Below are 25,219 nucleotides of genomic sequence, written 5' to 3'. Positions count from 1 at the left end.
TATATTAAATCACCTCGGGTTAGCGGTTTTGTTTTTAATGATAGTGTTATTATTTCATTACTTCACTGTTCTTCAAAGGATTTCTCATTTGATATGTTGACAAAAAAGACGTGTGTGTATTAAAGAATCAATAGTTATTTATATAAGGATAGAACTTCCCCCGGTGTTAGTGACGAAACAAGACAAATGAAGTTCCATTATTGTTACATGAATTTATGATTTTTTTGTGTTTCATATTAAGCAGATTTATAAAAATATTGTAAATATTAATGAATGACCCATAATTATCTTTTTTTGTTGTTTCTTTCTTTTAATTTCATTGTATTATATAAATTTAATGAATTTAAAAAAAACTATAATTTTATTGACCTAAAATCTCATTGGGAGTTTGAAACATTATTACATCGTTTTTACTATATATAATTCAGTTTACTTTACGTCCTACAAAAACAAGCTTTCCTAAATTGAGTAAATAATTGAATATACATACCTTTTTTACATACATTCAACTCTAATGCTTTTCATGAGAGAGTAGGCAGGGGTTGGCGTCCTGATTGTTTATTGTGAGGATATGTTTTATTTAAGGAAACAATTATATTATTAGGAAAACACTACAATAGATAAGAGCTGTTAAAATAAAATAAAGTGTCTTAACTCTTGTACAACTAAGCCAAAAGTAATGCCCCTTCTAGAGGTTATTGTTAGTTTATTAAGATTATTTAAATTCTCTTAAATATTTACTCGTTACCATTTTAATAAATTATGCAATTTCCATATCATTAATTTCAAAATAATCAAATATTTGTTTTGGGTTACATGGCTAAAAGAATTAATTTATTTTTATTAAAGCCTTGTAAAAAACAAAAAATACAAGTGCCAAAGTTTGATTTCTTGACATATAACTGCTAAAATTATGGGATATTCATTATATTGCTGTATCATACTGTCTATAAGTAATCTTAGTAAGGAATTAAGAATATTCTTTGAAGTCTAAACTTATTTACTACCCCGAACAAATGACAAGAAGATCTAAGAGAATTGAGAAATATTAATGCCCAAACACTAAAGTATTGCAACCTAGTTTTGTCAATAAAGAAATAATAACCAACTAAAATGAAAAAAAATACCAAAAGAATTTCTTTTAATCGTGATAAACTATAAATTTTATCGATGAGTCCTCTTCAAATTGCCCTACTGATGATATTATATGCCGTTTTTTATATATATATACAAATAATACGGCAAAGGTCTTTTTTAAGAAAAGGTAAATAGAAAACAATATAAGGAAAACATCTGACAATAGATAGAGCTGTTAAACTACAATAAAGCCTCTGGACAACAGAGGGCGATGACAACCAGGTCTCTTCACAATAGATGGTGTTTATAAAAATCTATGGCTTCTGGACAAGAGATGGCAAGGCAAATAAAAGAATTCTTTCGGCAATAGATGGCGTTGTTAAAATTAAGCTTTTGACAATAGATGGTGCTGTAAAGCAAACTTAGGCTTTCTGATAATAGATGGCGTTCTCATGGAAAACTTAATCTTTTCAACAATAGATGGGAATGTTAAACAAAATTAAGCTTTTCGACAATAGATGACAATGTTAAACAAAAGAACCTTCTTGACGTTAGATGGCGATGTTAAGTTAGCTTAAGCTCTTTGGCAGTAGATGGAGTTGTTAGGAAGATAGTATTTAGAAACCAAGCTGAAACTCATAAAGGCAATTAATCCATCGATGGACTGTAGAAATTGTTGACCGGAGAACTGTGTAACGGTTATCAGAAACTACAGTTGGTAAAGTAACTTATATATCTAACCGACCTACCGTCTTTGAAGTTAGTGTTGCCACTCACTCAGTCTCCGTCCCGTCCATAGATAACTCCAATTAAACCATTAAAATCATTCGGTCCGAACCAGCGGATTACGGTTGTGATGTAAATTCAAAATCTTATGATTTTTATTCATTAGTTATTTTAGTAATACCATAAAAATAATTGAAGCCAGTATTTATACTTTCGAAATACAAATCGACATCTATTTATCCCAGTACTAAGTTAATGCAGGTTGTGCAACATTACAATAAATAATATTAACAAATATAGAATGTGTTATAATCAATAACAACTTGTATTGAGTATCTCTTCAATATCTAGATTTAATAATTTTATGTTGGCAACACAAAGAGCTGCAAAAAGTTATTATTTATGAGTTTAATTTATTACTAATTGTGAAAAAATTACCTTCAAAGTCCTAGTGACGTTTAGCGGACTTGCACTATTCCTGGTCCTATAAATTATCAGTACACCTTTTGCATTCCAGGAGAATAAGTAAAAATAAATAAATAATAAAATTTTCGGAACCCAAATAAAAAAGTAACTTTATTTAAATATATATATTCTCCTTGTCAAAAATATTCATAATAATACAAATTAATATTCTTTATGGTTATTTTACGGTCACGAGGTAATATTAACTACAACACTAGCTCATCAGTCTGCCGCGTACCGACACTGTGGATTGTGAACAGGACGTCAGACACGGTGAGTTGCAAATTAAGAAAAATCTTTGAAAATCTAGTTATTTCATTAATTGGCTATTTCAATTACAGTTATCGATTAAACGCGATAAACATTCCATTTTATTTCACAGTATTTTTAAAAACATCCGAATAATTTTGAACCGTCACTATAAACGGACCGATTTCAAATCTCTTGGAGACTTGTTGGGAAACGTATTTCATTAAATATTGTATATTCCCGAGCATGTTATTACTTTCAAAATAAAACCATTTGTTATAACGCCCTTCAACAATGAACCCTTTATATCAAATTACCACAAAGAGGAGAATTCTGAGATGTAATTAGTAGGTTTTGGTTGACATTATTTCCTTATTGCCAAGCCGGTCGCGTGGCCGGCGGTCTCTGTGATTACCGGGAATTTAATTAATGTACAGGACTTGACATTGTAACAGAATAGTGGAGAAAATATAATCCAGTTTTATAATACTACTATATAATATGTTGCGGGTAGTTCGATAATTATTACAGTTAGGGTTATAACTCACTGCCTTATTAATTGTCTTCACCCAACTCATATTTAAGTTATATTGTATGAAAGTTTATTATTTTAGTTAAGAATTAAAGTATTTGTCAGATTTTCTTGAGACACCAAAGAAGATTTAAAACAGACAGATAGTTTACATAGTACATTAGTATTTATTACTCAGTTGAATGATCTTATTATTTTTCTCATTTTACGCTTACTTATATTTTTATTTTAAAAAATGCTTTCTAATTTGAACAGGTGGTGCTTACGAGAATTTTCGAATATTATTTAAAGCGCCATCTATGGAGTCCCAAGGTAAGGTTTTCTTGTCGTTGTTTTGACTTGGCATTTTTTATTAAATCAAATGTTTATTTATTTCGATTTTCGACACACTTTTTGTTTTTCTATTTATACACTTTTTTGTGACATCATTAATATTAGCTGTTAGTTTAAAAAAAAAAATTGTTGACAATTTTTCTCAAACAAAAATTAACGATTAAGATGAATAATGAATGATGTGTTTGAAATTTGATGAAGTAAAATTTTATATTCCTAGAGAATTTTATCCCAAAAGTTGTGCTTAAATGGATGCATAAATTAATTTTATTTTAATTAAAGTGTGTATATTTTGTACGCGATTAAACGACTTCCGCTAATATTATCATGACGAAAATGTGTTTTTCGTGTCTGTTCATATAAGAACTCCTTTTATGTAGTATTATTACATTTTCAGTACGTTTATAAGACAAAATCAGTTGTTAGCAGTGCAAAGTTACGTTACACAGGCGATAGATGTCGCTGGCTGTTGCTTAATTTATATATATATTTAACAAATTAATTGTTTCTTCAGTGGAATCCATGCTTGTGTCCCCGAGGTTCGAGAGCTGCTCATTCTGGTCGTCCCTTGCAGTCGACTACCTATCTCTTCGCAGTCACAATCACTTTTATGCCAATTTCAAATGATATATGATAAAAAGCTTCATAGAATGTTAAAGAAAACATTAATCAAAGAAGAATTATTGGCTTTCTACTTAACAGGAGCGTAGCGCGGGTGAAATGTTTAGAAAACAGGTAAAAATATAAAAAACTAATTGACAGCTCACGTGACGCGATTAGATGGTTTGTTTACAGACGAAAGTGAATGTCTCAAAGTATATATATATATATTATTTTATTTTCAGAATGAACAGCACCTTATCGGTTTGATGATCTCCTGCCGCCAATATGAAATGTAAGCTACGCGTGCAAAGACGAGCAGACGCTTGTTAGGTAACGAGGAATTATACGAGGCGCCTACGATCCAAAGTTATCAATCTACCTTCTGCGTAGAGGTTGCGTTTTGTTATACCTGATGTAAAATTTTGAGGAGTTTTAATTTAACTTGTTAAGTTTACATTCATTCATATTTTTAATTTTATTACATAGTAATTGACGTTTTATAATTATTTTATATATTTTTGTGACATATATTTGAATCAAAATAATAGCTTTTGATATATTTTACACGAGGAGTCTCCTCTTACAGTTAAATCTAATGAATAGTCCCAATATTTTTGGACTGCACATATATATTTTTATGTTATTTAAAATATTTTTAATGAAACCGGAACTTTTATAACATAACCTCGTGCGCTGATACCGTCTGTTCAGTTTTTGTAATTTTTTTTATTATTATAATATTGTGTTTGTAACAAGTCAATTGTCTTTGCGCCATGTTTATGTTCGTTTCATTTTTTTCATCCGTGTTCTGTGCTCGATGTGAAGTAAAGAGTAATGACGTTCGTTGCCAGCGATCTCTTAAACTGCCAGGTGCTAGATTTTGCGGCCCTTCCACATAGCAGTACTGACTTGCAAATTGCAATGGAACAGAATAAGAATATTTCGGGCCACCCCGACCTTCCACGGGAGTCGGGGAGCATGGTCAATTCCTGTCCAGAGGCAGAACCCGGAGTCCCCGGCGGGAGCGCTGGGGGCGTCGACTGGTTTTGTCCTTTATATCAAAAGCGGGATTGGGCATCCGTAAACGAAAGGCAAATCCCGTAGAGGCATATACCGACGCCGCTCCCAATATGGTGAAGCGCAGGTGGAGTGAAGAGGGGCTTCTCCTGTTGGCACGTACCGAGGCGCAGATGACGAAAGAGGAAGGAAAGTTTACGAACGTAAACCTTGTCGCTAAACTGCCGCAGCTCCATAGGACGCTGGAGACAATGTCAGCGACGGAGTGTGAAATACAAGAGGTTGGTGCAAACCATCCTCGAGGAAAGTACACTACCGGAGCTGGTCCCTTGCTAGAGGAGGGGTTCGCGAACCAACCCGACTCTGGACGCGCAGCCACCGGTCGTGACACTGGGAAGCCCTGAAGTCGCTACTCCGGCTAATGAACCATCCCGAATACATACTCGGATCAGCTCCGACGCGGCACGAGTGCTTTCGGAACTCTTGCAGAGGGCCAAAGCTCGAGTGTGCTGCGACGGGCCGAAGAGAAGGATTCCGAGGCGGCATCGCAAATCGAATAATGGACTTGACGATTATGCACCTGTTTCGAAACAATTACTTCGTCGAAGAGAATACGCTAGGATACAGGAACTTTTCAGAAAATGTCCCAAACGGGCAGCAGATGAGGTGATAGGAGGCGAGTGCCGGGTAGTGTCCCACGATCTCGAGGAGCTGGAAGCCTTTTGGCGCCCTATTCTCGAGGCACCGTCGGACGCCCCGGGGCCTACACCGGAAGCTCTACGCGCTCTCGAGCGATCAGAGCAGTACGGGGGCTCTCGTAACTTCACCGGACTGTGGGTGCCTTTTACCTCCGAGAAGGTGAATTTACAAGCCCAAAGGACAAACGGCGCCAGGCCCGGACGGTATCAGTTCGGAAGACTGGTGTGCAGTTCCGCGCGTACGTCAAGGCGGAATTCTTCAACGAATGGTTGATACATGGCGTACCTGAGGCACTGCAACAATGCAGGACAGTCTTTGTACCGAAAAAGGATGCCCCAGCAAACCCAGCGGAGTACAGACCGATTACAATCGCGTCTGTGCCCCTGAGGCACATGCACGGCATCCTCGCACATAGACTACTTGCTTGTTGTCCCCCTGACATCCGCCAGCGCGGCTTCATTAACTCCGACGGAACGTTGGAAAATACGACCGTGCTGGATGCGGTGTTAGGAGATAGCAGGAAAAAGTTGCGCGAATGCCATGTGGCGGTTCTCCCAAGCATTCGACACAGTGTCTCACGAGGCGCTGGTGAAGATTCTTGGAGCTAGAGGGCTGCCTGAGGCATTCTGTGACTATAGCATCTCTTTACCAGAAGGCAACGACCACAATCGTTGTCAAAGGTAAGAGAGGCTTACCTGCAAAAGTGGCCAAAGGTGTCCGCCAAGGGGACCCGTTGTCGCCTATACTGTTCAACCTTGTCATGGATGTTGTTCTAGCGTCCCTTCCAAAGGGTGTCGGCACAGGCTGGAAAATGAGATGATCTCAGCTCTAGCCTATGCCGATGACCTAGTCCTGCTTGCAGTCTCAAAGCTGGGGATGCAGGAATCTGTTGACACGGTTGTAAGGGTCGGCGAAATGATGGGTCTCCGGATCAATCTGGGTAAGAGCTCCGTTCTCTCGATGGTGCCCGACGGGCATCACAAGAAACACCACTACCTTACCGAGAAGACCTTCAAGGTCGGTAGGTACAAGCTCCGGCAGGTGTCTTGTGTCGAACGTTGGCGCTACCTGGGAGTGGATTTTGAGACGTCCGGATCGGCGAACATTGAGCATCAGGTGGGACGTGTCCTCGACAACATCTCGGAGGCACCACTCGAGCCTCAACAGCGGCTTGAAATTGTGAGGAGCCCTCATCCCTAAATTCCTACACGGTCTTGTGCCAGGAACGATATCGGATGATAGGCTTAGAATGCTCGATGTGCAAATCCGGGGTGCTGTGAGGCGATGGCTTAGGCTACCGGGTGACGTCCAAAAAGTTTATTTTCACGCTGAAACTAAGGTCCGAGGCGTGCCGATTCCGTCCCTTCAATCAATTGTTCGGGACCTGCTGGTAGGACTGGCCTCGACGGGATGGTTTGCTTTTCGTGATGTCAGCTCGTTTTCTTTCACAACCCCGATTCAAAAAGAAGATTGTGATAAGTTTTGACTTCGATATCTGTGTGTAGTCTCGTATCTCGCACACCGATGGACCGACTTCGATGGCTGTGTGTTCATTTAAAAGCCATTTTTGTTGAGGCGGTTCTTAGCTTTATGTTTAGTATCGGCCTGGCAGTGTAAGATTAGCAGCTCTTTTCATTAATAACATAAAACATTTTTGCTCTATGACGACTCTGTTTATCGCCTCACGCGTGCCCCTTAATGCGTGGGGCTTCTTATTTTTAAGGTTTACTTCTCACTAGTTTCCGCTTCTTGTAGAGTCTTCGTTTATCCCACTGACTAACAAGTCGCGTGTATTATTTCATTTTATTACCAATTTGATATTCATTAAAAACGTGACCAACAATAAGCGAATATTAATCTTAGATTCAAAATACGTTTGTTAAGTTATTAATGTTCCATCAAATTATATTTTCTGTATAATTCATTAATCGTTTTGTAAAAAAAAATCGTGAAAGAAAATTGTGAATAAACAGACCTTCTTATAGTTTCTGTTTTTGTCATTTCAATACAACACAAAATACTTTTACACCAAAAGTAAAATTTTGTTTTATTTAAAAAATGTTCAACTACCCTCTACATTCACTACATACAATGCACTCCTGAAATATTTCCTCTGGATTTCTTCCAAACCAAGCCTTTTAACATATACATTAACTAAATATGTTATTGTATAAATAAAACATTTTCCTTATATAAAGTAAATGTCTATTCCTTTGTTATTATAAACAGCCAACTAATGTATGGATAAAAAATGACAAGCAAATTGAGATACCACAAGAAATATTCAGTCAATCATGTAATAATATGAAGAGATAAGTTTTATTGGAACCTGGTCGATGACCTCCGACAACAGAATTCCACTGTAATGATCATTTCGGAGACAATACAAGGGAATGCAAACAATTTATATTCTTAAGAATCGAGCAGTCACCTGAGACATGTGTTAAATTTCAAACACTTTATTTTGTTCTGAATGTAAAGCTTACAGCATTGTTTAAGGAAATCTCATTGTAAACGCACGTCGCCCGCTGACGGTGGACGTAATGTTCCCGCTGTGTAGTTGTATTTGAGCTATTATTCCACCTACATTACATTATTTGAATGACCGCTTAGCTTTCTGCTCAGCCGCATCACTCGCTTGTACAAATGTCCTCTTCAATTTGTTCTCTCTTGTTTTTTTATACTGCGCCGACACTTTCTCAGCTAGTTTTGCTATCCTTTTCATAGTCTGTTGAGGATATCTGAAGGAAGGAGGTTCTATTTTATTGTGGTTTAAAATTGGCTTAACTCAAATATTTAAAAAAAAGGACATTTTATAGGATAACTTGAAATTTCTTATTATAGTCAATAGTTGCAAATATCTGTTTCAAAACAGGTGAATCAACATCTATTGTTGGTATTTTAAGCGTAAAAGTTTTTAAAACTCAGTTTGTTTCGTCAGTGATATATGCAGCTATGGAACTTCTATGACTTTACTTGTATCGTTCACACTTAACATTGGCGAAATGTATAAGGAAATGCCAATAACTCAAAGAGTAGAATAAATACGAATTAGTTGTTTATTTTTAAAAGTCAAATACCTGCATCCCAGGAACTCTATATTCGTGAACAATTGTGCGAGAGTGATCAATTCGGATTCCTCGAAGTTATCTTTATGCTCCATCATGAAGCTGCGTCTCACTTCCCATTGCTCGTCCGATTCGTGCTCCGTGCGTAAGGAATCAACGTCAATAGTGGGTTTCATTGCTATTCTCTTATTGCACTAGTTACACAGTTAGCTCCGGCACTATTATGTAATTAAAAATTGTAAAGTTATTATTGTTATTGTTATAACGTATGAAAAAAACAGTCGTTATTTAAATTAAAACCATAAGACGTACATCACAATACAACTTCAGATGTGCAAATTGTTGAATGTTTAGCGTTTCGTAAACAACTCATTTGACATTTACGGTTGTTTTTGACAAGTGACCGAGTTTTAAAAGGATGATTTGTAAAAAATGTTTTTTATTGCATTTAATACAATTCTCAAATATTAAATTTAATTTATATACACAAGACAAATATTATATATTTATTTAAATCGACAACTCTTGCAGTAAATACTTTGTCCATTACAATTTTTCGAGCAAAAACTAAACGTACCCATAATTTTTTTGACTTTGACATTGACATAAAAATCATAATATAACCTGAAAAAGTTTAAAACCGAATGCAAATAATTGAAATTGCTTTTGGAGGTATAAATCTTAGTCTGAAGGAAATTAAAATATATAATTGTTATGTATGAAGAAATATTTATATATCCACTTATATAAAATAAATCCGAACTTTGCTTGAATTTTTTTCTTATACACATTTAAAATGGCAAATGGTTTGAATATTCATATACATTTTGGAGGTGGAGCTGAGTTACTGTTTGATAAAATCAAGAAGCATATCGTAGAGTTACCGCCGGCGAGGAAATATTTCCCGGATGCTGATATTGAAAAATGGAGGATAAAAGAACTTTTGATTTGGATAAAAGACAATTTATTGAAAGAAAGACCCGAACTATTTCTGCAGGTGAGACGAATACACTACCATATTAACGTTATATATGACATTATATGTATGACTTTGTCAATACATAAATCCGCTTAAAATTATGAAGTACGTAAACAAATGAACAGTGGTAACTGTATAAACCTTCGACTTAAAAGTTTAAAAACAGAATATTAGTCAAACTTTCCAAATTAACGTAAATATTTTGTTTTGTTAATATGATTAACGAATCATTTTATTAACATTCCAGGGGGAGTCGGTGCGTCCCGGGATACTGGTGCTGATAAATGATGCGGATTGGGAACTGTTTGGTGAACTGGAATATGAGCTACAAACAAACGATGAGATCACATTCATATCCACCTTACACGGAGGATGAAAATAGATAACTGAACTCTGTGTTAATTTTATATATATAATAAAGTCTCATTAATATAAGCCTTTGCCTTTATATAAATATGTATATAATTTAAAAACTTAATTTCTATATAAGACATATCTTGGTCGAGTGTATTTTATATGTGCAAATATTTAACTTACTAATATTATTGTAAAATATCAATTGATAATAGTATACTAGCCGTGAGGACACTTAATAAAAAATATAAAATAGCCAATTTAATTTTGAGAATTATTAAACTTATATTATGATGACTTGCAAACGGTACGCCCGATTTAAATGATTTAAAAAGTAATTTACAGATACCGATGTAGGCTTGAAGACGAAGTAATTTATTTTGATAAGACTTAGTACCGTATTTATGTAAATAGCTTTCCAATAAACGCTTTAGGAATGACAATTTTTAAAAGTTGTAAAATGGATATAGTATGTTATCCTTAAGGTATAGACATATGCCACTGCGGACTTTTCTGTAGACCTATATAAGATATGTACACAATTCCGCAATATATTTGTTATATCTCAAAGACTTTAGGCAGCGTTTTCGTTAAAAGCTCTCAGACGCTCACGTTTTCCCGACATCCTCAACAAATATCGTAAATGTACACACAAATGAATACAAAACCTTAACACATTATACACTAAAACCTTCCTCGAGAATCACGCTATCGAGTGCTGATAACTGTTTGATAATCGGTGCAGTAGTTTTCCCGTTTATTGCGAACACACAGACAGACAGACGCGGCGAGAGACTGTTTTATAATATGTAATATGATTGATAGTAGTTGTCTTTAAAAAGAGTTACGTCAGCTTCATTGACTTCACTAATGTCTTAGTTCTGAACTGTCTCCAGGCTCTCAGGCTATTGAAGGTAACTCATATGCGTTTTGGAGAATGCTTTATTTCAGAAAGGTCCGCTCGCTGCAACGGCTCGGGCGAGACTGTTTGTAATCTGTACCTCGCCTCTATTTATACCCACCAACACTCACTGATTATTAATATAAAAGGAATTGCGCCAATATATGTGATTACATGATTACATAGTAATAAATAGTGATATATTAGATGTATATCTGTCTATGAGAGATCTGATGCTGATGATAAGTTCTGTTCTTTATATTTAAATCTCTTAAAGAATTTGAATCAGTCTCTGTACTGCTATAGTTGTTTCTTGTCGTGTCCAGAGGGCCGGAGCTCACAGACATATTGCTGAATATTCGGAAGGGAAAATTCGACATGCATTGTAGGCCAGTTTGCAATGTTTACTTGCATTATAGAATATATATAGAAGCATATATATAATAGTTTCTTTCTGACAGACAACTAAGACTATGATCTCGCCCAAGCCCCGGCCCCACCAAAAGTTTAGATTATTAAAAATCTTTTGAAATCCATATAAATTAAAAATACAGATCTGTAATTTGTCGCGTACAAGGTACTCTTTTGTAAATGCTCCGGACTGTGTGGGCTGTAGTCCCCGGAACACCCGCCGCTGCGCGTGTGTTCCGCGAGGGATGTATTAACATTCACGACTGTGTTTTCATTAATCTTCGTTCAAATACTTCGACGCACGAGTCGTGACGACTGGTTCAGAGGAAACGCTGATTTGATTAAGGACATTTATTTCTCTGGGGTTCGTACACCAGCTAAATGCGGTTATAGTTATCTGCTAATCGTCGTCGCTGCTGACTGCTCACGGCTGGAGTGCGCGGTAAGACACGACGAAGGTCCGTATTTGTTGCGGGTACAGCAGGACGCCGGCGCGGACGTCGACCTTCTTCAAGGGCTTCATGCGCTCGTCGCTGAATTCCGCGGTCTTCGTGGTTCCGTAGTGGTCGTTGAAGTTGCTCACGAACGAGCCGTTCCTCTGCCACTGTATCTGCGTCCAATCCTTCAGGCGGATGTTCGCGGCCAGCTTCATCTCGACCGCCTCATCCGGGACTATGTTCACGAACAAATCTTTTAGCCGCACTTCCTTGACGCCGCTCTTGATGACGTCGGCTTTCTCTAAGTAGTTCTCGAGCCGTATCAGCAGAGTCCCCTCATTCCACTCCTGTATCGTCAGGATGTGGACGCCGATGGGTAACTTCGTCTTGAGGGCCGAGTACTCATTCCTCCTGCCGAGCCAGCGATCCTTCCTCACCATTTGACGGATTCGTGAGAAGAATATCTGAGGTTTCAGTTCTATTTCCTTTGAGAATCTCTTTTCGAAGACTCTATTAGGTCTGTGGCTGGCTCTGGTGAGGTACAGGTAATGCGTTCCGCGGACGACTATTCCCTTGCCGTCGACGGTCTCGTTGAGGAAGGTCTGTACTCCGCTGTCGTCGGTGTAGATGAGTCTGTCCAACATGAGGTCCACCGACCCCTCGAGGAGCGAGGTCCCTCCTTGTGACCTGTCATTGAATATGGACAAGCGGAGATTCTTCCGTAAATCTTCTATATATATTCTTGTTGTGACGGGATAGATGTTGCCTGCGAGAACAGTGTGACTAAATACTTGTATACAAGGAATCAAATAATGAGGGTACTTATTAGAAATTACAATTTTGGCACTAAGACATTCTCAGTTAAAGCCAATAGGAGCGTCTCACCAACCTGCGACAGGGTCCAGGTGGTACGGTCGGTACAAGGGTCTCGTGTGTCTGATTCTCTTGACGACCTGCCTGCCGTTCGCGTCCGTGTAGAACACTCCGTCGTTCTCGAGGTCGGTGGTGTACCGTATGAAGAGCTCCCGGCCCAGCCCGTCCGCGGGCAGCGGGCCGAGGATCCAGTCCAGTTCGCACACGACGCTGTCTCTGTACAAGCGCAACACGAACGACGCGTGCTCCGAGTACCTGGAATGTATCTCTTGCACCTCGCCGCTCTTGTAGACCTTGGTGTCGATGTAGTCTATGATCGCCTCCGGCTTGACGTCCAGAGGTCTGAAGATGTAGGCTCCGGGCCGTCGCTTCTGGTTTTCGACCGTGTCGGGGTCGTCGGACACGTAGAAGTAGTATTGTATGTCCAGCGACGTGTTGACTCCGTTGGCCAGACTCATAGACGACACTTTGCGGTGACTGTCCAGGCTTATTCGTATGTACTGGAAGTTACAAGTCGCGTCACCTGACCGCACGCGATAATACAAATACTACATGGGTTTGGTTTGGACATCTCACGAGACACAGGGGTGCAGAAGCTTTAAAGATACCTATGGAAGAGTCCAGAAAATTCTACAAGAAAAATTATATATAAAATAGGGACCTCTAGTGACCCGAACGTCTCAGTGTCCTTTAAGCCCTCCACTTACTCTAGTTCCACCTCAGCCGGTCCACTCACCTTGTTCCCGATGTAGGTGTCGCTCGACTCCACCCAGCTGCTGTCGCCGCGTGTCCGCGTCTCTCTGGTGGTGGTGCGTGTGGTGGTGGGTGTGGTGTCGGCCGTACCGTCCGTGTGTTCCAGCTCCTCGTACGTCACTTCCGGTCTTCTCGTGGCGTCGTGCCCGTCCTCGGAGCCCTCAGCCCTACTCTCTCCGATGTCTTCCGGCTGAGCCTCAGCCTCGTCGTACGCGGGATCGTCTAGGAGCGTCGCGTTGTCTGTCCTCGGCGCTTGTCTTATGAAGTACTTCTGTTTGTTCTTGCCGATCTTCTTTATAAGTGATCGTTTGTTTCTCTTCACCTCCTCTATGTAGTAGGACCTGAAGCCGAGCGCTGGAAGTTCTGGAGCGATGAAGACCAGCTCCAGGTCGTGTTCTGCGAACCTGCCGGGTATGCTCAGGACCTGCTGCGGTATTCGCATTAACGCCGAGGGGACTACTTCACCTGTATATAAAAATGAAGGTTAAACACAAGCAATCACTACACGCCAGGTTAGTGTCGCGCGTCACCGTGAGGATCGTAGACGTTGTATCTCCTTTTGTAGGCCGGCACCCTCACAGGCATCGTGACGTTCCAAGCCAAGGGATTGTATACAGTTATCTGGAAGAAACGAATCATTTCTAATATGAAGTGAATGCCATTTAGAACTTTCTCTAAGAAGATCTGCTTTGATAAGCACCACGTGTTCCATGTCGTGCTTTGATGTAGCTCGTGCGGAGTCGCGCGTGTTAGCTAGTACTCACATAAAAATAGGGGACCTTAGTGTTGGGACACGAAGACTCGTTCAGGTAACACAGCGTGTAGTCGGTGAGGAGCGAAGGGTTGTTGGCGCGCACTTTGCTGAAACAGAGCAGATGTGAGTATGCGACAGTGTTCCTGGAGCGGCGTCGCCGGACGGAGCTCACTTGAAGGCCTGCTTCGCGACGATGGTGGACTTCTGTATGGCGATGCTGAGGTACTTAGTGTAGTAGTTCTTGGCGTAGGGCCGCATGGCGCCCGTTATGATATTGTGGTCCTGCGCCACGCCTGGAATGAAGCTGGAAATCAAACAGCTGGCTCCAACTGAAGAGAATCTATCGTATCTCTTATAACAATATATATATAAAATTAGAATGACTGCGCATTCGGTATATACACCAAAACAATAATTTTACTATTTTTGTCTATCTGTTTGTTCCGGCTTATCTCTGAAATGACTGGACCGATTTTGACGGGTCTTTTAGTGGCAGGTAGCTCATGTAATAAGGAATAACTTAGGCTACTTTTTATCAAAATCCCGGAATTAAGCGTTATTAGGCGAAAGTGTGCATATAACTTAATATCTACATCAATACGCCGGAGATGAATGAAAACTTGCAAACTGTCCGTCTTCAGTTAAACGATGCACTGATGGTAAGGCTGAAACTAACAGTCTGTACACACGTTCCGTACCCATGATCCACATGTACTCTTCGAATATTCCGTCGTTGTTTCTCAAGTTGGTCAAGACTTGCAACTGTTTCGCTATCTGAAATATATTGGTACTTCAAATACACACTCGATGCGGAACACAAGCCGCGAGCACACAGACAACTGTTATTGGACAATGGCATATAAAAATAATAGGAAACATATATATATATATATACATTAACTGAACGATGTTCTTTACGAGAAACAGTATTTTAGTAAGCAAAGCAGTAATAATATATTTGCGTTTGTGATTTTAAGAAATGTATTTCTTGGTGACGATGGTACAGACAGACATACCTAGTGATGGCAAAAATCTTATTTTTTGTCAAAATAAAATTTGATTCTGATTGAGAAATAATCTTACTTTTCGTTGACTAGTTTTCCCCGGCGACTTTGGTCGTTAATTAGATTGGACTTAATACATGTAGTGTGCTAAAACTATATATATGTACCCAACAGTCAGCGCCATCTATCGCGAGTCACGTTACTTCACACAATACAACTTGCACCTTAATCCTAGTTCAACTACTGTACATTTTCCTCATACCAAACTTACTCTATTACTCGAGCTCCATCTGAATGTGTTAAGTATTTTTTCTGCTAAACATCTATAAACCAATCACATGTAATAGAGTAGAAAGTAAGATTTTAAACTGTCGCCCGAGATCTAACGCTCAGCTATGAGTGTTTCTCTCTCTCTCTCCCTCCCCGTACCTGTAGGAACACGTTGGCCTCTCTGACCAAGTACTTGAAGCTAGGTCTGGAGGTGAAGAGGCCGGTCATGTAGGAGTCCTGGTCGTACGCGAACGGTATGAAGTCGTCCTGTTTCGTTTCCAAAATTGGGCTTCAAATAACAAATATAAGTATTTTAATGTGAACAGCTCTAGTGTAGCACGTTGTTATATCAAGCTGTCTAATGTATTCGCAATGTCTTGGCTCACTTCTCTTGGTAGGCCGCCTGCAGGTAGCACATCGGAGTCGAGTACATGGCGTACATTTTATCTTCGAACGCTTCCTCGTTGACATAACTGAAAAACAATGATACATACACACGCACGCGCACACACGCATACGCACACACACACATATATATATTAGTAATAGGTTAATATCTGTTTTTTTACTACACTCCTCGCCAGTCGCTCGCGGCTCAGTAGATGTCGCTTGTAACAGATGACTTAACATCTTTGTTAAGTATCGCTCGTTTTCAGAAAAATATTCTTTTAAATTTTACATAAAAATTTGTTACTAATATTTTTTTGCGTTCCTTTATCTCGTTTTCATTATTTTTTTAAATATTTTAAGGCCGATGTCATTTTCTACTAGGAACTTTCATTAACGAGCAAAACAATAGAAGCTGTTATGTTTAATTAAAACAAAATTTTAAGTAAAAAGTTTAAAAAACACGGAGTCCGTGCCGGCGCCGTGGAAATGTTTTTGAGGACATTTTTACTTATAAATTTCTATTTCATCTTGTGTCACATCACGTGCTAGCGCCCCGCCCCGGCGCCCCGCCCCGGCGTCACACGGTTGTGCATTAGATGTTTTTGTATTTTTGCCTTTTATATTTTTTTATTTTATTTTCACAGCAACAAATGCATCCTGTGTTACTCAGTGTGAATGAAGCTTTCCAATGGTGAAAGAATTTTTGATATCGGCTCAGCAGTTTCCGAGGTTATTGATAACAAACAAACAGATCTAAACTCCTTCTCTGTGTGATGTCAGTGCAGATGCGGCTGTGTGGTCTCCGCACATGTCTCTAGCGACGCGTTATCTGCCTCTACCTTATAAGTTTCTCGATGTTATTGAACCAGAGCTTGGAGTCCGCGTAGCCCATCCTCTGACCCATCATCACCATCACCTGCTTGGTCTGATAGTTAGGAGCTTGGCGGAAACGGATCTTCTCAATGAACAGCTGGGCCTGGTGTCAGAACTTAATGATACCCGAGATGTTCAACTAAGATTTCGGATACTATAAGTTTCTATCGGATGCAGCGAGTGAAGCGAGCGGAGCGCTGTACCCGCGGGTCAGGTCATTCATCCGCGGAGATGATCTCGTTGCCTGGGGCAGGTTTTTTTTTTAATTATTTAGATCGGATAACCTATTACAATTTTATAGCTGGAAATCGGCATCCATGGCAAAAAAAACGGTTCGGTACCGACACGCTGGGGCGCTTCACTCGACTTACACAGAGAGCTTTTTTCGCGCGAAGCATTGTAGAGTTAGATATAGAACATAAAATTCTTATTATAATATACAAAAAAGTAAGTTTCCTAGTATCGCTACAACCTCTGGCGCTGAATCACGCCCTGCACAGCTCGCCGGACCTGGCCGAGTAGTGAACGACGGACTCACCCTCTCTTTAGCGTTATTAAAAAGCGTATCGCTGGTGACGAGCAGCGGGTCCGAGCACATGCTGCCGAAGCAGAAGCCGGGGGGCGACCAGTAGCCGTCGAACAGCTTGTGGGTGAAGATGTCAGTCTCCGGGCCTGCGGGGAGCGGGTTAGAGATATGGAAGCGCTGGGTGTGCTATAATACAAATAGTATTAGTCGGATCACTCGCCCAGGTCGTCGCTGCCCCTCCACAGGAACTCGAGTCCCTTCCTCTCCATCCTGATGAGTTCGTCGTCGAAGCTGATGGGGTTGATGAAGAGTCCGTCGAAGCCCATGAGGGCGACCAGGGACGCGAACTCCCGGGAGTGGCCGAAGTTATCAGCCTGCCACGCGACCAGCGGCCGGCCGCACTCCAGGAAAGTAGCGTTGATCTTCCTATCAATAACAACCACAAATGCTCTTCTTGTTCAGATGAGCTGAGCTACTAAGCGTTTGTTACTCGATAACCTGCGTTAATACTGCTATGAGGAGCGCGGCCATGTTTGGGTTGTATTGAGACGTGTACACGCAGCCCGTACGGAAGTGCAGGTCAAAATGTCAGAGAAACAGTTTTATTAGTCACTTAGTGAATCAATTATCTGCCTCTGCATTTATATAATGGAACATTTTTATCTCAAGACATATATTTAAACATTTTTCTTTCATGTTGAAACAAACTACGGTCAGAGTTAACTGTTTACGGTTAAATGTTATCTGTCACCAACTTAACAACGCGTTTCTCGTGTCTACCGTCAATATTGAGTTTTTTTGAAATCTTGTTAAACAGAACTAAAAATAAAGTTAGCTCTTTAAGATGTCAATTTACTATGCAGAGAGAGAGCAAAGCAGAGAGTGTTACTGAAGAAAATATCGTTTAAGAAAATATCGAGAAATGGATCAAGACATAAAGGAGAGTATGACAGCCGCCGAGTGTGACCTGAGGGAGTACGTGTAGCTGTCTATGACGGACTGGTAGTACGTGGTGGTCTCGTCCTGCAGGCCCCAGCCTCCGCCCACGATCACGAGCCGACCCTGGCGGACCAGCTCGTACACCATTCTACGTACTGATGTTTCAAACGATCATCAAGTGTATGAAGTCATGTCGCTTATGATATATTAAATTCTCATACTAATATTACGCGGTATATTTTAAATCTTAATATTAATTCGTTTCGTTTAAACACATCTATGTTTTTCTTGTGGTCTGTTGGTTTTCTATTGACTTGTTTCAATATATTACATCAGACACAGTATGTCAGTAAGTTTCATATATATATATATGTATATAGGCAAAAATATATCACCTGTCCCGTCCCTTTTGGACCACCAGTGAAAAAAATATGGCAGTTCACTGTCTGCTATAATGAACCTGGAAATGATATACGCATACTAAACATGTTTTACTAAGTGCTTGTAATCATTTTCAACTTTCGTAGTTTTTTTTTCACTTTGTCAAGAGCATCTTTCGGGACGGCTTAAGGGATTTAAGAGTATTTTACAAAGGGGCTAGCAGGATATAACCCGACATAATACTATCCCGACAGTCTCGGGAGATCACAAAGAGCTGTTTAGACGCGAAGGGGCGAGTTAGTTATGATCTTAAAGCATTTAAACTTAAATTAGTTTCCTTGTATTCATACATAATGTATGTTAAAAGTGTTATTTATTGTAAAAGCGAATGTTATATGTATACACATGGACAGTCTCAGAATTAGAAGCCGAGGCTTTCAGCTTATTGCATACTAGCTGTTTTCCGCGGCTCCGCCCGCGTGTTGCTCGCTTTTCGCATAATCATATATCAAACTTAAAATTGATAATAACGTCTTTTTCCCTTAACCGATTTTGACGAAACAATGATAATGTTCCTAATTATATGTAATGTAAGTGTGAAAACCGCGTTCAGATCCGTTGAGTTGTTTTGAAGTTATAACGTACCAGACAGACAGACAGACATACAAAAATTCCAAAAATTGTTTTTTTGGTTTCTCTGACTCTTCTTTAATTGTCTCCTATCAGTTTTTTGGCAAAATATTGAATGTACAGACATTCGATATTTACTGTCTTATTATATGTATATGATTTGTCGCTTTTCCATATAAGCAATCGTGTCTTTTAAAACCACTATATGTTTAATTAAACAAACTTAGTACAGAACGTTAAACTTCATTTTTAACGGAGAAGAAAGTGAATGAACTCTGTAACTCTCAGTATTGAGTTTCACAATGCGATCTTGTAGTAAGTTCAAACAAGTCAATATAACACTTGCTTGTTAGGCGAATTAATCTATTTGTATTTTAAAATGTTTTTTTTTTGAATAATTTTGTTACTTTTAAAGTAGTTAAGTTATTATTTGCGACCTACCTCCTCTCTTTGTAGGCCCACAGCTCACTAATAGTGGAATCCAGGATTTGTTTCATGTTGATGCGACTTTTTTGGTATATGTCGTCGTCTGAAATATTTTTATATTATATGTGAATAAAGGTGGCATATAATATTGACGGGGGAGAAGATTCAGGCAAATATCCACCTGGTACAGAATCGAGTGGCCTGGAGAGCTGCAGTGGCAAGAGCAACCCGACAAGATCACCTCCCTCAGCCATAACGACATGACGAAAGAGAGATAGATAGAGAGAGAGAGAGAGAGAGAGAGAGAGAGGTTTATGTAAGGTAAACATCGCTCTTGACGAAAATGACGAAACCAATATATAATAAAAGAAAATTTGTTGATTCCACGTAGTTGTCATATAAACGTTATATACTTTGTAGATAATTTATATATATATATATGTAAGATTCGAAAAAACATGTTATAAAAAAATATATATTGTCTTAAGTACGGTCATTGGCTTGAAAGAATAGAGGTGGCGTGGAAAGTTTTTCGAGAGTTACGAAAATTTTCCATTGTATAGATTTTCACGTGCTGTTACGGAATTACGACTTTGTCTCCACGTATCTTTGAGGCTTACGTCGTGATTTTTTAAAAACTACACGACGAAAATCTTCTACACATAGTATAAAAGACAAAAGAGCTGTAAATCATGTTATATTTTTGCATGCCTTCAGTGACCCATCAACGTTATGTATCAAGGGTAAATTAAATTTATAAAAGTACTCCGAAAAAACCAGCATATACGACAATATGTAACTACTTAAAAAGCCTAAGGCTGATTCAGAAATCAGAGCTAAAGCTGAGAAAGGTGTCCTCGTCGAATCATACGGTTACAGTGATGTTGAAAGTCTTAGGTACATCTTTTATTCCAGGTATACATGCTACGAGTATCTGTAGAGAAGAGTTGATTTAATTTTACGTCGTCACAAGCAACAGAAGCAGAGTGACATAAAATACAACAATGGGAAAGGAATGATAAGAAATGAATGCGTTAATTCCTCTCAGTACATTTGAGACTGCTCCAAAAAGCTTGCTGAAACTTATTTCTTGCAAATGCAAGAAAGTTTGTTAAAGCGGTTGGCTGATATGCTCCAATGTTTTGCACGACCTGTGCTGCTTGTTGTGATAGTTCTCAATACCCATCACGTGACAGTAGCGAAGAAGTGGTAAAGGACCTTATCTCGAGCAAATAAACGACACTTATGATCCCATCGCCGGAGACGAGAGGACGACCACACCCGCTCCATAAACAATAAGGAAGTGAATGTGGAAATAGTGTCTAACTTGAAGATAAGCTTACTGGGAAATGGGGGTACCAAGATAAAATACACTTTTTATACCTTATGATGGCGAGGAAGTGACTATTTTTGCGGAAACATGTATTGATCTGCACTTTACGACGCTCGTACGCTGAAAGTATCGATCTTTATGAATAAAAATCACCTAAATTATGGGAAATTTTCTCTACAATTATTTTATATTCATATTTCTTATGTTAATTTTTTGTCTTATTATCATTATTTATTATACTAACATAGTTGTAAGTGTTCTCTTTTTGTAACTAACAAATGGACTGTAAATTGTCTGAAATAAACAAATTATTATTATTATTATTATATTATATGTTTTTCATGTTAAATGTGTCGGAAAGGAGTTACTATCAAAACCTGCTTCTGGGCTTTATTTTTATTTTATAAGCACAGACACGATACGATAGGTTTCAAAATTAAATTTCAGTGAAAACACATCGATCAATATATGATTGCCTATTTTCAAAACTCCCGGGACACTTACCTTGTAAAAAACCTAACAAATGCAATACTTTATACATCAATAAGTTATAATAGCATGTCAAACCTCATTATCTAAACACAAAACACTAAGGCACTTACAGTTAAGGAAATCTCAAACGACTCAATTTTATTTGCAAGACATTCACAAATCGCGTCGATAACTACTTTCCCGCGCAAAGTTAGCAACCAAATGTCACTTCGGGTGCGTTCCGGAGTTTTTAAATTTCGTTTTAAATTGTGTTCTCTAAATATTTACTTTTTTTTTTATTTCTGCAACCTAGCAGTGTTTACAATAACGACATTATAAAGTTTAACTAACTCATGCTATGTACGATCAATCCAGAATGACAGAGTTACAGTAAAAATATAAATATAACGAAAACATTAGTCAACTGTCAATGTGAAAGCGCGTGTGGGTGCGCTATTTAAATTATTTAAGTAGAACTTTTCAAGCCTTTACCTGTTTTAAATGACAGTATATTTGTTTTGTTTCAACCATCAACGCAGACATTTGACAGTTGATTATATTCAAATTGAAAATAAAAGAAGAAGTATTCGAAAATGTAATTTTATGGAATATTTTTCACATTTTTTTTCCATAAAGTTACTGGAAGGAAAATCCTTATCAATGTTTTCATATTCACAATTAAGACAAGATTAAGCCACGATAGCTTCGTTGGCGAAACATCTGTCACGTCATACATTGGAAGTTGCCGGTTCGAGTCCCGCTCCTGCTAGTATTGTATTTTACAAACAGAATTCTCTTTACTGATGAATAAAGATAAAATAATATGAATGTAATAGTTGCTCGTTTTTATTAATATTAATTAATTTACTTAAAATACCAAAAAAGATTTCCTGAGCATGAGACAAAGTTTATAAGAAGTAATAAAAAAGAGCCAGTTTACCTAGCAATTGTGTTACTAATGATTTGAGGATTGGCCACTCCATAAGACCAAAGTTGATAAATAGTATCATGTGAAGGTAAACGAGTAAAATACTATAAACTCTACGTATTCAGTGTGACGATGTGAACACGTATTAAGGATTCCTTCTATAAATTCAGTGTCTTCCCACGTTCAGCGTGATTGTATTTATCTTCCCCGGTCTACTTCCCAGCTTCCGTCTCTGTCTGGAGTTTATTATAATGTGACGTATTTAAATAATACATTTCATAAAACGTAAACCTCGTAAACCTTTACAAATAAAATTGTTTCACTTCAAATTTTCACACACGAAGTTTATATGAAAAAATATATTATTGTATTATATAAAATAAACGTAACACACACACACACATTACCATGACTTTGACATACACACACTCACTACCATTACTGTGACACACACATACGTATAATACATAAATCTGTGAACATTCGTCAATGTGTGTGTCGTCGCTGAATGTTAACATGTATATTCAAGTAACAAAATTAAAATGTACTATAACGTCCTCCTAACGAAATTGAAGATTTTCGCGGCTATTCATTGATATGATACTACTATTTTCGGATTTACTACGCGTTTTTTTTTTATTTTAACTACACACTACCGACTTTTCGGTTACTTTGCAACAACCGTGAACAAGGCTAAGAATAAACGCGTAGTAAATATGAAAAATATAAGCGTTATTTCAATGAATAGTCTTGAGCATTTTAGATCTCGTTAGCCTCCCACCAATTTTCAGTGAAATCCGTACTGTCGTTATCGAGTTATAGACAGCGTAAATGACACTCCTTTCTCTGATATATAACTACCTCCTGTGTAATAATCTGAGAACGTCTTCATGAATCCCAGCTCCGCGTGTGAGTACGGCACTATGTGAATGTTTATCCAACCGTCCTTTACGTTCGGACAGCTCTGGAAATACAAATTAATGTCTCACTGACTCGGCACACCTCCTGGACACGTCTACACAGTTCTTGGACTGGAACGATATCTCGATGCGTGAAACTGTATCACATGAGAATTTACACGAGTCATTAATGAAACGATTGCGAATATTTTTGTGTTTTTTTGTGACACGTTCACCCAAAAACTGTGAAACTTTTTATACGGAATATCTTTTATATATTACGTTAAATGTAATTTAAAATAGAGATGTTAATTTCTATTTCAAATCGTACTCACCTGATAGCCGCATTTCTCTCCGAGCTGCGGGTTTGGTGTTAAAAGATCCTTCAGCAACGGGTCCATACAGCTGACTCTCTTTAACATTAACAATAAATAAATTATAATCCCGTTCATCGCTAAAATAGGATTGCCCGAAAACTGCTCGGTCCGCGTCAAAACTAACAATGGCGTAGGCACATCGCAGAGCGTCGAATTCAAATAATAATATTTACGAATTGTTATAAACATTTAAGTGGAAATTTTGAAAACGGATTCTTGAAATCCGTTTCGTGTTCGATGAAATTAAAAATAAAACATTAATTCGCTCAAAGCGCTGCCATACACCGGGAAAGTTGTGCGATTTAATATTGCATAAAAACGCGGTTCTCTTTTGAAGTTTTCATTTTTATTTATATTGAACAAATAATAACTGATTTTGAATTTAAATCGAAGATAGTTGAAATTAAAGTATATTTTAGAGTTATTTTTTTAGTTTGATTTAAAAAGTTTTAATTTTAAATTATCCGGTCTGAGAAAAATCGGTTTTCTTGTGAAATAAATGTCACACTTCACAACTGGTTACCCATATAAGAAGTCTATATAAGTATTGTATATCATGTATGGGGTCTTCCTAACAATATATAGGGGACAGATGTTTTTTGCCTGTCTGTGTGACTTAGAAAATGTAGATAATGAGCGAAAATATTGAGTCTCTTTTACAAATTCTCAGGCAGATTCTTATCTCTCTATTTACAGGAACTGAATATTCGTGGTGGAATCACTTCAATGTTTCTTCCCCGCTGACTATCAGTAAGATAACAATGAGAGATACTTTCGTGGGTAAACCTAGTAGATGACTAACACTTCATTGTGAGGCCCCTGAAAGTAACGCTTTATGCTGAGGTTGCAGTTCCAAAGGCTGCTTGCGTCCGTGGATTTTTATATTTAGATTAGAATATCGATACAGTTTTAGACAAACATTAGCATGTGTCGAAAACTACTTGGTAATTCGGTTTAAAGTCATTTATTTCTCATAAAGAAAACAAAAGTTCACTTATAATAAGAAATTACAATAATTTTGCTTGAGGGTACATTTAAAAGTCTGCATTATGAATTATATACAGTAAAATAAAATGTTGCGGGTAGTTATATTACACAAACATGTTTAGGTAGGGGTTACATTAACTTATAAATTATTTTGCATATTATATATATTGAATCTCCAATCCTAAGTTTACGTAATTCACGCTCATATTGAAGACAAACATTCTTTCATATGTTGATATACAAGTCTTGTCCATTTATAGTCATTCAAATGTTTGGTCAGAGTTACAAATGCGTTCCTCGGGGATAATAAAACACGTATTTGTTGTATGATATGAACATTACTAAAAACGGAATAAGTTCCCCGGGGTGAGGTAATGGTTGTAATTTTATCCTGTACGTGCGGAGCTGACGACATTTGTTAGTCTTGATCACTGTCCGTCCTACAGATATCTAATCATTTACTACGAGATTTTTGTTAAGGTAATGTGAATTATTTTTTATTTGGGTTACATTCTTCGTATTTATTTCCTATGCATCTGCTTCAGTTTCTAATG

General features: G+C 38.1%; 3 protein-coding genes and 1 long non-coding RNA gene across 5 annotated transcripts; 2 read left to right on the top strand and 2 right to left on the bottom strand.

Moving 5' to 3' along the window:
• The first annotated feature begins 2,486 nt into the window (after nucleotides 1-2,486).
• On the top strand, nucleotides 2,487-4,350 carry LOC133319879 (uncharacterized). The gene is made up of 4 exons (XR_009753349.1): nucleotides 2,487-2,541; nucleotides 3,305-3,361; nucleotides 3,897-4,117; nucleotides 4,228-4,350. It is a non-coding gene; the product is annotated as an uncharacterized LOC133319879 (long non-coding RNA).
• A 3,794-nt stretch (nucleotides 4,351-8,144) lies between these two features.
• On the bottom strand, nucleotides 8,145-9,183 carry LOC116778468 (partner of xrn-2 protein 1-like). The gene is made up of 3 exons (XM_032672478.2): nucleotides 9,082-9,183; nucleotides 8,782-8,987; nucleotides 8,145-8,442 (listed from the first exon to the last, which is right to left on the bottom strand). Exons 2-3 carry the CDS (start codon nucleotides 8,943-8,945, stop codon nucleotides 8,295-8,297), a joined length of 312 nt encoding a protein of 103 aa, XP_032528369.1. The 5' UTR covers nucleotides 8,946-8,987; nucleotides 9,082-9,183; the 3' UTR covers nucleotides 8,145-8,294.
• Nucleotides 9,184-9,367: 184 nt separating this feature from the next.
• On the top strand, nucleotides 9,368-10,183 carry LOC116778225 (ubiquitin-related modifier 1). Of its 2 annotated transcripts, XM_032672168.2 has the most exons (3): nucleotides 9,368-9,441; nucleotides 9,603-9,766; nucleotides 9,996-10,183. In XM_032672168.2, exons 1-3 carry the CDS (start codon nucleotides 9,414-9,416, stop codon nucleotides 10,122-10,124), a joined length of 321 nt encoding a protein of 106 aa, XP_032528059.2. In that variant the 5' UTR covers nucleotides 9,368-9,413; the 3' UTR covers nucleotides 10,125-10,183. The 2 variants fall into 2 exon arrangements, with proteins under 2 accessions (XP_032528059.2, XP_061381890.1); XM_061525906.1 differs by having other exon boundaries at nucleotides 9,381-9,766.
• Nucleotides 10,184-11,610: 1,427 nt separating this feature from the next.
• On the bottom strand, nucleotides 11,611-23,758 carry LOC116778226 (lysosomal alpha-mannosidase-like). Its single transcript, XM_061525907.1, has 17 exons — nucleotides 23,637-23,758; nucleotides 23,261-23,366; nucleotides 19,686-19,773; nucleotides 18,629-18,693; nucleotides 18,262-18,388; nucleotides 17,515-17,720; nucleotides 17,307-17,440; nucleotides 16,735-16,871; nucleotides 15,892-15,978; nucleotides 15,665-15,794; nucleotides 14,930-15,005; nucleotides 14,404-14,524; nucleotides 14,242-14,338; nucleotides 14,008-14,098; nucleotides 13,461-13,942; nucleotides 12,741-13,224; nucleotides 11,611-12,617 (listed from the first exon to the last, which is right to left on the bottom strand). Exons 1-17 carry the CDS (start codon nucleotides 23,751-23,753, stop codon nucleotides 11,839-11,841), a joined length of 3,327 nt encoding a protein of 1,108 aa, XP_061381891.1. The 5' UTR covers nucleotides 23,754-23,758; the 3' UTR covers nucleotides 11,611-11,838.
• Nucleotides 23,759-25,219: the final 1,461 nt, after the last annotated feature.

Source organism: Danaus plexippus, chromosome 31, assembly GCF_018135715.1.
Source record: "Danaus plexippus chromosome 31, MEX_DaPlex, whole genome shotgun sequence".
Taxonomy (NCBI): domain Eukaryota; kingdom Metazoa; phylum Arthropoda; class Insecta; order Lepidoptera; family Nymphalidae; genus Danaus; species Danaus plexippus.
This window is presented reverse-complemented; position numbering and strand designations above follow the sequence as displayed.

What these genes read in the sequence shown, in the direction of transcription:
- LOC116778468 (XM_032672478.2), bottom strand. Translation starts at nt 8,945, where the DNA reads ATGAAACCCACTATTGACGTTGATTCCTTACGCACGGAGCACGAATCG. An exon ending in ATAGAGTTCCTGGGATGCAG is followed by an intron (nt 8,443 to 8,781) that starts GTATTTGACTTT and finishes TCCTTCCTTCAG; the next exon opens with ATATCCTCAACAGACTATGA.
- LOC116778225 (XM_061525906.1), top strand. Translation starts at nt 9,566, where the DNA reads ATGGCAAATGGTTTGAATATTCATATACATTTTGGAGGTGGAGCTGAG. An exon ending in GACCCGAACTATTTCTGCAG is followed by an intron (nt 9,767 to 9,995) that starts GTGAGACGAATA and finishes TTAACATTCCAG; the next exon opens with GGGGAGTCGGTGCGTCCCGG.
- LOC116778226 (XM_061525907.1), bottom strand. Translation starts at nt 23,753, where the DNA reads ATGAACGGGATTATAATTTATTTATTGTTAATGTTAAAGAGAGTCAGC. An exon ending in TGGGCCTACAAAGAGAGGAG is followed by an intron (nt 18,694 to 19,685) that starts GTAGGTCGCAAA and finishes TATCATTTCCAG; the next exon opens with GTTCATTATAGCAGACAGTG. An exon ending in GAGGGGCAGCGACGACCTGG is followed by an intron (nt 17,441 to 17,514) that starts GCGAGTGATCCG and finishes CGCTCCCCGCAG; the next exon opens with GCCCGGAGACTGACATCTTC.